A 14,525-nucleotide genomic window follows, 5' to 3' on the forward strand; every position below is an offset into this window, starting at 1 on the left:
AATTTGTACCAAAAAACCACAGGCAAAGCTATACAGCCTCACATTCTAAACAATTGGCATAAATTTAAATAAAGATGCCTGTCTTGTTATGAAATGTGTTAATCATACAAAACTGTAGTAAATGCACAATCAAAGTGCAGCATTAATGACCAACTAATGATTGCAAACAGTAAACTCAGGAAACCTTCCAAAACAAAGCATCACACTCTGCTATAAAATGACTTCATCTGCAAGTTGACTTGGGTCGATAGCATGAAATGAAATATTCTTTCAAACTCAAAAATGAAGCTTTTATGGACCTACATCTTTCCTTCTTTTTTGTAAATAATCTCTTATAAAAGGCTGTTCAAGTTTTTTTGATATGACAATACACACAGTATTAGAAAGAGGGAACCATTAAAATGTCAGATATGGTACACAAATGTGAAATCCTTTCATCAGTATTTATTGTATGATGTAACACATCCAAGTACCCTAATCTTTTCTTGGTGTATAGATTACTTAATAATTAGAGCATTTCCAGTATTTTGGGACTGACAAAATTTATATACACATAACATCGGTTCCAAGAGTTGCGGAACCTGTACAGAATATTGGAACAGAGATCAATATAAACATAATTTTTATTGCTCACAGAATCCACACATTGCATGTTGTACCACCATACAGTGAGTCCTTCAGATGTGGTGGTCCAGACTGCTGTACACACCACTACCTCTAATATCCAGTAGCATGTCCTCTTGCATTGATGCATGCCTGTATTTGTTGTGGTATACTATCCACAAGTTCATCAAGGCACTGTTGGTCCAGATTATCCCACTCCTCAATGGTGCTTTGGTGTAGATCCCTCAGAGTGATTGGTGGGTCACATTGTCCATAAATAGCCCTTTTTAATCTATTGAAGGCATGTTCGATAGGGTTCATGTCTGGAGAACATGCTTGTCACTCTAGTCAAGCGATGTCCTGAAGGAAGTCATTCATAAGATGTGCACAATGGGGGTGTGAATTGTAATCCATGAAGATAAAAGCCTAATATTCTGCCAATATGGATACACTTTTGGTCAGAGGACGGCTATGGATGCACTATTGGTCAGAGGATGGCATTCACATATTGTAGAGCCACTACAGTACTTTCCATGACCACCAGCAGTGTACGTCAGCCTCACATAATGCCACCTCAAAACAACAGGGAACATCCACCTTGCTGCACTCGCTGGACAGTGTGTCTAAGGCATTCAGCCTGACCCAGTTGCCTCTAAAAACATCTCTGATGATTGTCTGGTTGAAGGAATATGTGACACTATCCGGTGAAGAGAATGTGATGCCAATCCTAAGTGGTCCATGTGGCATGTTGTTGGGCCCATCTGCACCGCACTCCATGGTGTTGTGATTGCAAAGATGCACATTGCTGTGGATATTGGGAGTGAAGTTGCGCGTCATGCAACCTATTGCACACAGTTTGAGTCATAACATGATATCCTGTGGGTGGCCGAAAGGCATTATTCACATGGTGGTGTAGCTGTCAGGGTTCCTCCAAGCCATAATCTGTAGATAGGGGTCACTGCAGTAGGTATCCCTTGGGTGGACCGAGTGAGGCATGTCATCAACAGTTCTTGTCTCACTGTATCTCCTCCATGTCCGAACAACATCACTTTGTGAAACTTCATAATTTTGCGGCACAAAGAGTGATCCATAAAATTTCTTCTAATGTTTCGACTGAATACCGTCCAGCCATCTTCAGGGTGAACCAGGGCGACTGACGCTCCAACACTTGCTCCATCCTTTTAAACCCATGGACTGCACTACTGCGCATGCAGCCACAGATATACAAGGCGCCAAAGACGTTAATCGGTGGCATAGAAGATGGTATAGGCATGGAAATAAATCTATGGCTGTGTAATTGATCTGCATGGTGATATTGATGTATCACTGCGAGCTGCACTGTTGTCATGTCTTTGTGATTTTATTACAGAAATTGCCAGATTACACAATTTGTCCAAGCTGAAACAACTATCTCTATTAATCAAATTCATCGCCAACCAAATTTCAGTTGCTTCATTCACTACTGAGTCCCAGACAGTTGAAGTCGAGGCTAAAATTTTGACATTATCGTACACCATAGAGTGCCCAGTGCGAATACAGTGCTCTGCCACTGCAGCTTTATTAGGTTGTAAGAGCTGGGTGTACCTGCGGTGCTCTGTGCATCTCTCCCAGACAGTACGTGTCATCTGTACAATGTACCAACGGCCACATTGAGAGGGGATCTTGTAAACACCAGGCTTCCGAAGCAACAAACCATCTTTAATGGAACCCAGGAGTGCTGCTGTCTTTGGTGGAGGATGAAAAATCACTTTGACTTTCTGCTTACTGAGGATCCGTCCTATTTTTGCCATTAGGCTTCCCATGTGTGGCAGAAAAGTCATTGATTTAAAACTTCTGCTTTTCCCCCCCCCCCCCCCCCCCCCCCCCCCACAGTTCGTTTCATTTGTAATGCTTTGTGTATCTGTTGTGAAGAGTACCCATTGGATTCAAAAAATCTTCTCAGGTGTAGAAGTTCGTCCTCCAGACTGCTCTTGTCAGCAATGACATGTGCTCTGTGTTCTAAAGTTCTGAGTACACTCATCGTCTGTGAAGGATGGTGGCAGCTATTTGCGTGTAATTATAAATCTGTGTGGGTCAGTTTTCAATATACTGCATGTCCCAAAGTGCCATCTTTCCACCATACCAGCACATTTAAAAATGGAAGGCACCCATCTTTTCTCAATTTCCATTGTGAACTGAATTTGTCTGTGGATGGAATTCAGATGATCTAAAAACTCTTTTTAACTTGTCTTCCCGATGTGGTCACACTACAAACGAGTCATCAACGTACCTCCAAAACACTGTGGCTGCAAGCTAACAGATTCCAGCGCCTTCTCCTTGAAGTCCTCCATAAAAAAGTTTGCCACCAAAGGTAACAAAGGATTACCCATGGCGACACCTTCAAAACATATTCAAAGAAAGTTGAAATCTCTTTATCACAACTTTTTGCAATGAGAAACAATGATTTCGAAAGAGCTGCCTTTGTGAACAATGACAGTACATTGAAACTGATTAACATATCAGAATTGCTCAGTTTGACTAATTTCAGTTTGCCAATAAAGTCCACAGAGCTCCGTATATGATGAGCACATTTTCTGAACAGAGGCCTTAATAAAGATGCTAATGTTTGGCACCATCATAGGTTGGAGAGCTGATATTACTCACTATCGGACGCAGAGGAGCATCGTGCTTGTGGATGTTTGAAAGTCCATAAAGCTTTGGATGCACCATACCACTTGGTTCAATCTTTGCACAACTTCTGGTGGAAGGGGAGAGGTGTTCAGAAGCGAAGCAGTCTTCCTTACCACGTGGTTGCTGGGATCTTTACTGATCTTCCAGAATGTGCTGTCGCTCAGTAAACTGTTCATTTTATTATGATAATTGTCAAGACACATTAAAACAGTGGCACTCCCTTTATCAGCTGCAAGAACCATTGTCTCCGTATCCTGGCAAAGTTTACGTAGTGCAGCCTTCTCTGCCACACATATGTTACTCCTTTATGGGCAAGCCTTCATAACTGCTCGACAAGTTTTACATCTTATTTCTTCTCCTGATTCTGTAGAAAGAGGACGAACAGCTTCTTCAACGGCACTGATGAAAGCTGCTATTGATGAAACCTTTGGCGTGTGTGCAAAGTTCAGTCCTTTTGCTAAAACCATCATTGCAGTGTTGTCCAAATCTTTATCCGTCACTTTAATGACGGAGCAGCGAATAACAGTTTTTTGCTGCGAAGATGTCTCAAGACAGCTAAACATCTCAATGTGGCTACCTCATGAACCCAGTCTGACTTGGCCCATGTTATACCATCGATTCGGTTACATGAAGTATTGGGTAAGTCCACAGATATCCTTAGTAGATGTAGGCGATAAAGTTGTTCTGAAAACAGGCTCAATTTTTGGCAGGTATAACAGTTCCTCTCCATAACAATAGCAGCACCTGCATTCCTTAAAATTTTATTCATAGCAGCCGACTTTGTAAAATGTACTAACCTGGCAAATTTGGAACCATGCCACGGTCATGGCATCTTAACAAAAAACTTAAAGAGCTCAGTAACCTTGGTCTCAAGTGTCTTAACTTATCCAATTGGCAAACACTTAAAACCATTTCTTCCCTAAAGAAGTACTTAATGTACATCTTCATATTTTCAAAGTGCAAAGAGTGATCCACAAAATTTTGTGCCCGCAGCTGTGTAAATTCGACTTCTAATATTTCGGCTGAATACCGTCCAGCCACCTATAGAGTGAGTCAAAGTGACTGACACTCCAGCACTTGCTCCATCCATTTAAACCTATGGACTGCACATGTGGCCACAGATACACAAGGTGCCAAAGATGTTAATCGGCAGCATAGAGGTATGACATATGCATGGAAATTGATCTATGGCTTTACAGTTGATCCACATGGAGATATCGATGTATCACTGCAAGCTGCACTGTTGTGACATCTTTTTAATCTGAACAGCCCCCATAGATTGTTTGCAGATGATGCTGTAATATACCGTCTAGTAAAATCATCAGATGATCAATTCCAATTACAAAATTATCTAGAGAGAATTTTTGATGGTGCAAAAAGTGGTCATTAGCACTATATAAAGAAAAGTGCGAGGTCATCCACATGGGTACTAAAAGAAATCTGACAAAATTTTGGGTATATGATAAATCGCGCAAATCTAAGAGCTGTCAATTCGACTAAATACCTACGAATTACAATTACGAGCAACTTAAATTGGGAAGACCACATAGATAACCTTGTGGGGAAGGCAAAACAAAGACTGTGCTGTGTTGACAGAATGCTTAGAAGATGTGACAAACCCACTAAAGAGGGAGCCTACATTACACTTGTCCATTCTCTGCTGGAATATGCCCGCATCTCGTGGTCGTGCGGTAGTGTTCTCGCTTTCCACGCATGGGTTCCCCAGTTCGATTCCCGGTTGGGTCAGGGATTTTCTCTGCCTCGTGATGGCAGAGGTCCTTAGGTTACTTAGGTTTAAGTAGTTCTAAGTTCTAGGGGACTGATGACCATAGATGTTAAGTCCCATAGTGCTCAGAGCCATTTGAACCATTTTGCTGGAATATTGCTGCGTGGTATGGGATCCTTACTAGTAGGATGGACGGATGACATTGAAAAAGTGCAAAGAAGGGCAGCCCGTTTCATGTTATTGCGCAATAGGGATGAGAGTGTCACTGATATGACATGCTAGTTGGGGTGGCAGTCACTGAAAAAAAAGGTGGTTTCCTTTGCAGCAAGATCTATTTACAAAATTTCAATCACCAACTTTCTCTTCCGAATTCATAAATATTTTGTTGACACCCACCTACATAGGGAGAAATGATCATCATAATAAAATAAGAGAAATCAGAGCTTGAACAGAAAGATTTAGGTGTTCCTTTTTCCCAGCGCGTTCTTACAGCTGATAAAGGTAATGCCACTGTTTTAATGTTTGGTGACGATTGTCATGATAAAATGAACAGTATACTGAGTGACAGCACATTCCGGAAGATCAGTAAAGACCCCAGCAACCAGGTGGTAAGGAAGACTGCTTCACTTCTGAATGCTTCCCCCCTTCCACCAGAAGTTGTGTGGAGATTGAAACCAAGTGGTGTGGAGCCTCCAAGGCTTTGTCAACTTCCAAACATCCACAAGAATGGTGTTCCTCTGAGTCCAATAGTGAGTAACATCGACTCAATAACCTATGATTTTGCCAGACATTTAGCATCGTTATTGAGGTCTCTTGTGGGAAAATGCGCTTATTATATATATAACTCTGTGGACTTTATTGGCAAACTGAAATCACTCAAACTGAGCAATTCTGATATGTTAGTCAGTTTCGATGTAGTCTCATTGTTCACAAGTTTCCTCTTTCAAAATCATTGTTTCTTAGTGGAAAAACTTTTGATAAAAAGATTTCAGCTTTCTTTGAACAAGTTTTGACCTTGACATATTTTTTATTCAATAATGAATTTTATGAACGGACTGATGGTGTTGCCATGGGTAGTCCTTTGTCGCCTATGGTGGCAAACTTTTTTATGGAGGACTTCAAGGAGAAGACCCTGGAATCTGATATCTTAAGCTCACAGTGTTTTGGAGGTATGTTTGTAGTGTGGCCCCATGGTGAAGAATCTTTTGAGATCATCTGAATTCCATATGAAGACAAATTCAGTTCATGATGGAAATCAAAAAAGATGGATGCCTTCCATTTTTGAATGTGTAGGTAGGGCGCAAAGATGATGGCACTTTGAGACAAGCAGTATATAAAAAACTGACTCATACAGATTTATATTTGTGCGCAAATAGCTGCCACCGTCCTTCACAGATGATGAGTGTACTCAGAACTGTAGTACACATAGCAAATGTCATTGCTGATGAGAGCAGTCTGGAGGATGAGCTTCTACACCTGAGAAGAGTTTCTGAATCCAGTGGGTACTCTCCACAACAGATATGCAAGGCCCTACCAATGAAACCAACTGTGGGTATAAGAAAACCAGAAGAAGACAGGGAAAGTTTTAAATCGATGGGTTTTCTGCTATATGTGGGAAGACTCTTGTAAAAAACAGGACAGATCCTCAGTAAGCATAAAGTGAAAGTGATTTTTCGCCATTCACCAAAGACAGCAGCACTCCTGGGTTCTGTTAAAGATGATTTGGAGCTTCGTAAGCCTGTGCTTTACAAGATCCCCTGTGAATGTGCCCATTTAAACATCGGACAGACAGTATTTATTGTCCAGGAGAGTTCCACAGAGAACCGCAAGTGCATCCGGCTCTTACAACCTAATAAATCTGTGGTGGCAGAGCACTGTATTGACACTGGGCATTCTATGGTGTACAATAACATCAAAATTTTAGCCTCAACATCATCTGTCTGAGCCTCAGTAATGAAGGAAGGAAGTGGCAAGGAATTTAATTAATAGAGATAGTGGTTTCAGCTTTGACAAATTGTGGAATCCGGCAATTTCTGTAATAAAATCACAAAGACATCATGATGGTGCAGCTCACAGTGATACATCGATATCACCATGTGGATCGATTGCACAGCCATAGATCTATTTCCATGCCTATTCCATACCTCCATGCCACCGATTAACATCTTTGGTGCCTTGTATGTCTGTGGGCGCATGCACAGTAGTGCAGTCCATGGGTTTAAAAGGAGGAGCAAGTACTGTAGTGTCAGTCACCGCGGCTCACTCTGAAGATGGCTGGACAGTATTCAGCTGAAATATTAGAAGAATAAGTCGAATGTAAGCAGCTGCATGCCTGAAATATTTTGGACCAATATCGCTTTGGTTCACTTTGAGATGCCTGGACACTTCCCTTGTTCAGAGCCCTTTCTGGCACAAAGTAAGAGTGCGGACACGATCAAACCAAAGTATTGACCATCTTGGCATGGTTGAACTACAGATAACATGAGCCATGTGCCTCTTCCTGGTGGACTGACTGGAACTGATCGGCTTTTGGACCCCCACCATCTAAGAGGCGCTACTCATGCATGGTCATTTACATCTTTTGGTGGGTTTAATGACGTCTCTGAACAGTTGAAGGGACTGTGTCTGTGATACAATGTCAACATCTATCTTCAGGAATTCTAGGAACCTGGGTGATGCAAAACTTTTTTTGATGTTCGTAGAAGACAAAAATATAATTGACAAGACAGACACTTACCAAAAGGTACACTGCAACATTGCAAGAACTCTCTAAGGGGAAGCTTAAAAAGAGACCAGCTACCTTATTCTTCAACCATATGGTTCAGATCATGGAGCAGTGAATAAAACCAGGAGGATGGGAAATGTAATAAAGATTGTTGACATGCTAGTTCATTAATTATTTAAATCATAAAACCTACCTGCTGCATACCAGTGATAATCAGAACGTAGTTTTACTAGTGTAAGAGAGAAGAATAAACTTTGTTATATAACATTTTAAAGCATAATACAAGGAACAAAAATACAGAAAGCATGTGGTTATGGAAATAGAAATAGAATAACATGGAAACTTTGTAATGAGTGAAGTACAGATAAGTAAAGTGGAAACAGTTACACACAGTTGAAACAAATATCATAGGAGTACAAGAAGCTAAGGTAAAACACATATGCAAAAATCAGTGTGTTTAAGAGGATGCTGATCAAGTTCATTGGTGATACTGAATGGAAAACTATAAAAGCTGAAGCTTTGTCTATTGGCCAAATTAGTAAAAAGGAACTACTAAAGCCATTTAAAAAGTACTTTGTTCTACATTTTATAACATTTTGTACAATTAGCAGACAACATACATTTTTCGAGTAGCCAATTTCTTTCAAATGAAATATGTAATCCATTTCTATTCTGTTCTATGACTCTTGCAAGACTTCTGTCACATATAATTCATTAGATTTTTTTGATTACAAATTTTCAATAATATGTGATTGTTTCTATTCACTATTGGTACCTTTTTCAGCAAGACTTCAATGCTGAAAGTCTATCTTTTATCTGTTTATTACTTTCAACTAAAGGCTACATTAAATATGGTAATGAGTATATAATAATTAAATTCAAAAAGTACAAGTAAGGTGACTGCCACCCTTTTCTCTGGTGTTATGTAACATCACACAGTACAGGCAACTTCTTCTTACATTTTAAAAAGTGTTTGATTTATTTAGAGCAACATGTATTTTAAATATCCCAGCAGATGGCACTGTTTTTACAAGTGAAATTTCGAGTTTTATTCCTTATAAGTTCACACCACTTTTTAGTTACATATACTGGTATTGGAAACAGCTAGTTGCATTCAGTTCATTTGCTATATCAGTGTTTCTTTTTCTTCAGAGTTTTCTCTATTGCAGTTGGGAGGTGTTTGTGTCAGTTTTGAGTTAATTTAGCCTAAATCAGTTCAAATTGGTCTTCAAAATGAGTAGAATCAGAATATTGTCAAATGATGTTTTACAGAAGCCAAGAAATTCAGGTTCTATGTAAAGGCTTTAAGTCACACTAAAGTTACTAGAGAATGAGACAGGAAATGAAATTGAAGGTAGCAAAGCAAAAACTTAAATGCTTAACTCCATTTTCAAATGTTTCATTACAAAGGAAAATCCAGTAAACTTGCCCTAATTTAATCCTGACACTCCTGAAAAGATGAATGAAATCAGTACCAGTGTCAGTGGTGTTGAGAAACAAATGAAATCATTAAAATTGAACTAAGCTCCAGGGCAAAATGGAATCCCTGTTATTCTGTACTGAATTTGCTGCTAAGTTAGCCACTCTTCTGTCTGTAACATATTTTAGGTCCCTTAAACAAAAAAGCATACCCAGTTCTTGGAAAAAGGCACAGGTCACGCCAGTCTACAAGAAGGACAGTGGAAGTGATCCACAAAACTGCCATCCAATATTCTTGACATCGATTTGTGTAGAATCTTAGAACATATTCTGAGTTCAGCATAATGAGGTATCTTGAACAGAATGATCTCCTCAGTGCCAACTAATGTGGATTTTGAAAACATCAGTGATATGAAACCCAACTCACACTTTTCTCACATGACATACTGAATGCTTTGGATCAAGGCAGTTGGGTAGATGCTGTAGCTCTTCATTTCCAAAAAGCATTTGACTCAGTACCAGACCTATGCTTATTGTCATAAGTATGATTGTATGGGGTATCAAGTGAAGTTTGTGACTGTATTGAGGTCTTTTTGGGAGGAAGGATGCAGCATGTTATCTTGGATGGAGAGTCATCGTAAGGTGTAGATGTAATGTCGGGTGTGCTCAGGGTAGTGTGTTGGGATGGGACCTATGCTGTTCATGTTGCATATTAATGACCTTGTGGACAATATTAATAGTAACCTCAGAGTTTTTGCTTTAAATGTTAAGAAATGTAAAATTTTGCACTGCACAAAACAAAACAAAAATAGTATCCAGTGACTGTAATATCAGTGTATCACAGTTGTAATTGACCAACTCATAGAAAAACCTAGATGTAATACTTTGTAGGGATATGACATGGAATGATCGCATAGGTTCAGTTGTGGGTAAAGCAGGTGGTAGACTTTGGTTTATTGGTGGTATACAGGGAAGTGCATTCAATCTATAAAGAATATTGCTTATAAATAACTCATGCAACTGGTTCTAGAATATTGCTCAAGTATGTGGGACCCATACCAGATAGTACTAACAGCGGATATTCAACGTATATGGAGAAAGGCAGCACAAATGGTCACAGGTTTGTTTAATCTGTGGGAGAGCGTCACAGAGATACTGAAGAAAATGAACTGGAAGACTATTGAAGATAGAGGTGAACTATCCCGAGAAAGTCTATTAACAAAGTTTTAAGAACCAGCTTTAAATGATTACTCTAAGAATATACTACAGACCTCTATGTATCGCTCACATAATGATCATGAGGATAAGATTAGAATAATTACTGCATGCACGGAGGCATTCAAACAATCATTCTTCCCGCACTCCATATGTGAATGGTACAGGAAGAAACCCTAATAACTGGTAAAATATGACATCCCCTCTGCCATTCACCTCATGGTGGTTTGCAGAGTATAGATGTAGATGCAGACATAGACTGAACTTCACAAAAATGAAAGACACAGTCCTGTAAGTATTTCATCAGCATTTTATAAAAATCTGAAAGAAGCTAAGCTGTTCAAAAGAATCTGCATCAAGGAGATTATGTTGGTATGCCTGAAGATACCAAGATTTTAGATTCCAAGTATTGGCCAGAAATTCTGTGAAATATCTGACATTCGATTATGCCAAAATTAGGAAGTTAGCCTGCAAATTTGACTTAAATGAAGTAGGAGCAATTTATGATTTCCATAAAGATCATCAAGGAAATAAATTCCCAAATATGCTACTTCCTTTGAAACGCACTTTGGGCACAATTGCAATATCTCCTAGTGAATGTGAAAGGGGTTTCTCTTAAATTAATTTTATAGTTACTTCATCTAGATCACCTATGCTTGTATGGACAACTTCTGCAGTGCTATTCATCATAATTGTAGGGCTTCCTCACACACAGTTCAAACCACAAATATGTGGATTCATGGCTGCTCCAAGGTCATCAATCTGCAGCTGATAGCAAAAGCAAGTAGCAGTCTAGAAATGATGAGTGTAAATCACAGGATATGTTAAAAGTGTGGAAGTTACTGGAATAACATATTTGTGACTACCAGCACATTTTCCCCCCAGAAAAGAAGCACTGGTTAACTACAGTAAGTAATCTCATTCTCTGAATAGGGATTGCTGATTTCTCAAAAGATAGTGACAAGTGGAGGAAATACTAGATGCAAACAGATCAATGAGTGGAAAGAATAGTATAAGCACGGTGTGAAAGAACAGGAGTTCTATTTCCATCCCTGTATTCCAGTATATAATTTTCATTTTCAGAAGCTTGACGTGTTTTGTATACACTTTTTTATTGTGAATGGCCAAATTATGATCCATTTGCAGAAGTACTTAATTTTTTCTGTCTACATTTTACATTACAGTCTTTACTTTACTTTATTGCTTCAAATATTTTGATCAGGAACATTCCTCTATGTGAGATTTGGTATTAAACATGAAGTATTAAATTTTGTGCACTTAGGAATGTCATTATAAGAAAATCTTTTGATATTTTATTACTATTTGATACTTATTTTTACAGCAATGGTGAAGAGAAGAATCTTTTTTCATTCTTTCTTTCTCTTCCATTTTTACTGTTGCCATATTGCTTGTGCAGACATTTCTTCAATACTTGTTTGTCATTTTCTCTTTTCTACTTGATATGTGTGTTTCAGAGTGTTTGAGAACGCTGGTACATCATCTGGATTAGTAGGATGTATACGACTCCTCCAAGTGGGAAGGCATCGTATCAGACTTCATGAAGGTCGTGATCCACATGTGATTCACACTTTTGGGCTAACTGAATGTAGGCATGATCCTTGTGCTAGTATGCCTTGCTTCCATGAAGGGACATGTGAACGTCTCAGTGTTCATGACAATCATTTTTCTTGCCATTGTCAGCCTCTTTACACAGGTGTGTATGGATACAGTTGCAACTTATAAACTCTGCTAGTGACTGTAAGGAACTAATTTCAGTTTACTTCTGTTATTTCTTGTGGAGTGTGACTTGATGGCTAAGTACCTACAAATCCATAGCTCTATGAGTAAATCCTTTGTTGGTTCTAAGATATCTTCTGCACTTATCACTTCTCTTTCCCCTCTGTCAATGCTTTTGTAGTTTGGAGTCCACATAAAACTGGCTGTGTAAGTCAGTTCGTGTGTGTGTTTGCGGTGTGTGTGTGTGTGTGTGTGTGTGTGTGTGTGTGTGTGTGTGTGTATGTGTGTGTGTGTGTGTGCGCGTGTGTGTGCGTGTGCGTGTGCGTGTGCATGTGCGGGTGTGTGTGTGTGTGTGTGTGTGTGTGTGTGTGTGTGTGTGTGTGTGAGAGAGAGAGAGAGAGAGAGAGAGTCCACAATTGTAAACTGTTCTCCAAAGTTGATGTGTGGAGATAGATCCATGGAGCAGGGACTACAGGACTACAGAAGTCTCTAGATGCTGTCAACTTTGGAGTACAATTTGGGGAGGTCTGCATTTTGACTGTAACCAGTCACCAAGAAACATGATTTGTGTGATATAGACTGTTCTAGTTTGATTGACTCCCATGACTTGTTTCAACTAGGATTAGGTGTAATTTTCATTCCATAGATCTAACATGAGGAGGTCCTGTATAACATGTCATATAAAGAAAAATACAACAAAAACAAAAAAAGAAATTTGGTAATGTTCCTTCCAAAAATCCTAAGTAAATAGTTCTCATGGATTTGGAATAAGTCAAAAATCTCAAACATATTTTCATTCAAGAGATTATACCAAAATTGTCACAAACACACAAATATACAAGGTGTGTTCAGAAGAATATGAGAATTTTTGGTTTTTGCACGGAATTTTATTTTTTTCATCCACTTCAATATAATCTTCATTAGATATAAACAATGGAAACTCTAGGTTGGAGTATCAACAGTACAGGGGAAAGATAGATTATTCATCACTGTAGAGGTGACATGTTGAACTGCAGACAGGCACAATGATAGGACTGTAAACATTTAGCTTTTGCCCAAAGCATTCTTCAGAAAAGAAAAAAACAACTGCATTCACACAAGCAAGCACATCTCATGTACACATGACCATTGTCTCCAGCAGTTCCAGCTGGAATGAAAATGCCGGTTGCAGTGCCCAGAGACTGCAATTTCGTGTGTGTGAGGTGTGCTTGATTGTGTGAAAGAGTGTGTTTTTTCTTTTGTGAAGAAGGCTTTGGCCAAAGTTTAATGTAGTCTTTTTGTTGTTCCTGTCTGCAACTCAACGTGCCATCTTTATGGTGAGTAGCAATTTATCCTTTTCCTAATATTGTTGGTATCCCAACCTAGACTTTCATTTAAGTGAGTCTTACATATAATTAACACTAGATGATGACTGTCATGTATATTGTCTTTGTATCACATGGACCAACATACTTTAAAATTGTTGTTGTTATAGTTTTTGAGGTTAACAGGAGGGGTCCCATCTCTCTGCATTGAGCTTGGTGAGCTGCCATTAACGACCCAGCAACAACTCCTCACAGTGCATGCAAGCTCATATCCATATGATTTTCAGCTCTTAGCAAGGGTTTGAGCTGACTGCTACTCTTGTTAACTATGTGAACTTCCATATTCCAGTCTACACTGATGAAAATATTCAGGGGGCAACCTTGGCTGATTTTCAATGTGGGTCCTCAAAATCTGTTAACTGAATGTATGCTCCATTTGGATATAATTTACACAAGATCTTGATGGAACTGAAGCACCTGATAATTATTTAAGCTACCATACTCCTCATGAACTTGGACTCCCAAATAGCACTCTGATCCATTACATGAACCAAAAAGTGAAACACACCGTGTCTGTTAGGAGTACCTGAGCATCAGGTACCCAACAGAATATCACCTCCTACCCTAGAGGATGTAAGTCAATAAGGATATTCTTAATGGGCAAGACTGTTTCTCAGTTTAATAGATTCAGCAGCCAAGGACACATACACAGTACCTTCAATACTACAGTATATTGCACCATTGCAAGCTAAGTCCTTAATGTTGAGAAACAGTATTATATGTCAGAATGAGAATGAATGGCTGCAAGTGAAACATACTACCCAGCTGTCAGCTGGCTGTAGCCCACTTTAATTATCATCTGGGCTGGGGCTAGTGTCATTTGGTTGGTTGCTAAATTAGTATATTTGTGTCAAAAACAAGCACATCTCTTTAGCCATCTCAGTTACAGAGAAATTTTTGTTAGGGTTGTAAGAAATATGTATATTCTTGAAGCATTTTAATATTTGTTCATTATAAATATCAGTTCAGTAATTAATGTTTATTATGTAGATAAGAATAAATATTATCTTTCTTTTTCAACTGAATTTTTATTGTTGTTCTTACTAAACATGTTTCCCCTAATCAT

General features: G+C 39.0%; 1 protein-coding gene across 1 annotated transcript in view; it reads left to right on the plus strand.

The window, feature by feature from the left end:
- Positions 1 to 14,525, plus strand: part of LOC126335939 (agrin-like) — a 366,195-nt gene that overhangs the window by 203,137 nt on the left and 148,533 nt on the right. Inside the window, exon 18 of the mRNA XM_049999415.1 lies at positions 11,834 to 12,072. Within this exon, the coding sequence (XP_049855372.1) occupies positions 11,834 to 12,072 (239 nt within the window). The remainder of the gene's footprint in view (positions 1 to 11,833; positions 12,073 to 14,525) is intronic.

This window comes from Schistocerca gregaria, chromosome 2 (genome assembly GCF_023897955.1).
Source record: "Schistocerca gregaria isolate iqSchGreg1 chromosome 2, iqSchGreg1.2, whole genome shotgun sequence".
Classification (NCBI taxonomy): Eukaryota; Metazoa; Arthropoda; class Insecta; order Orthoptera; family Acrididae; genus Schistocerca; species Schistocerca gregaria.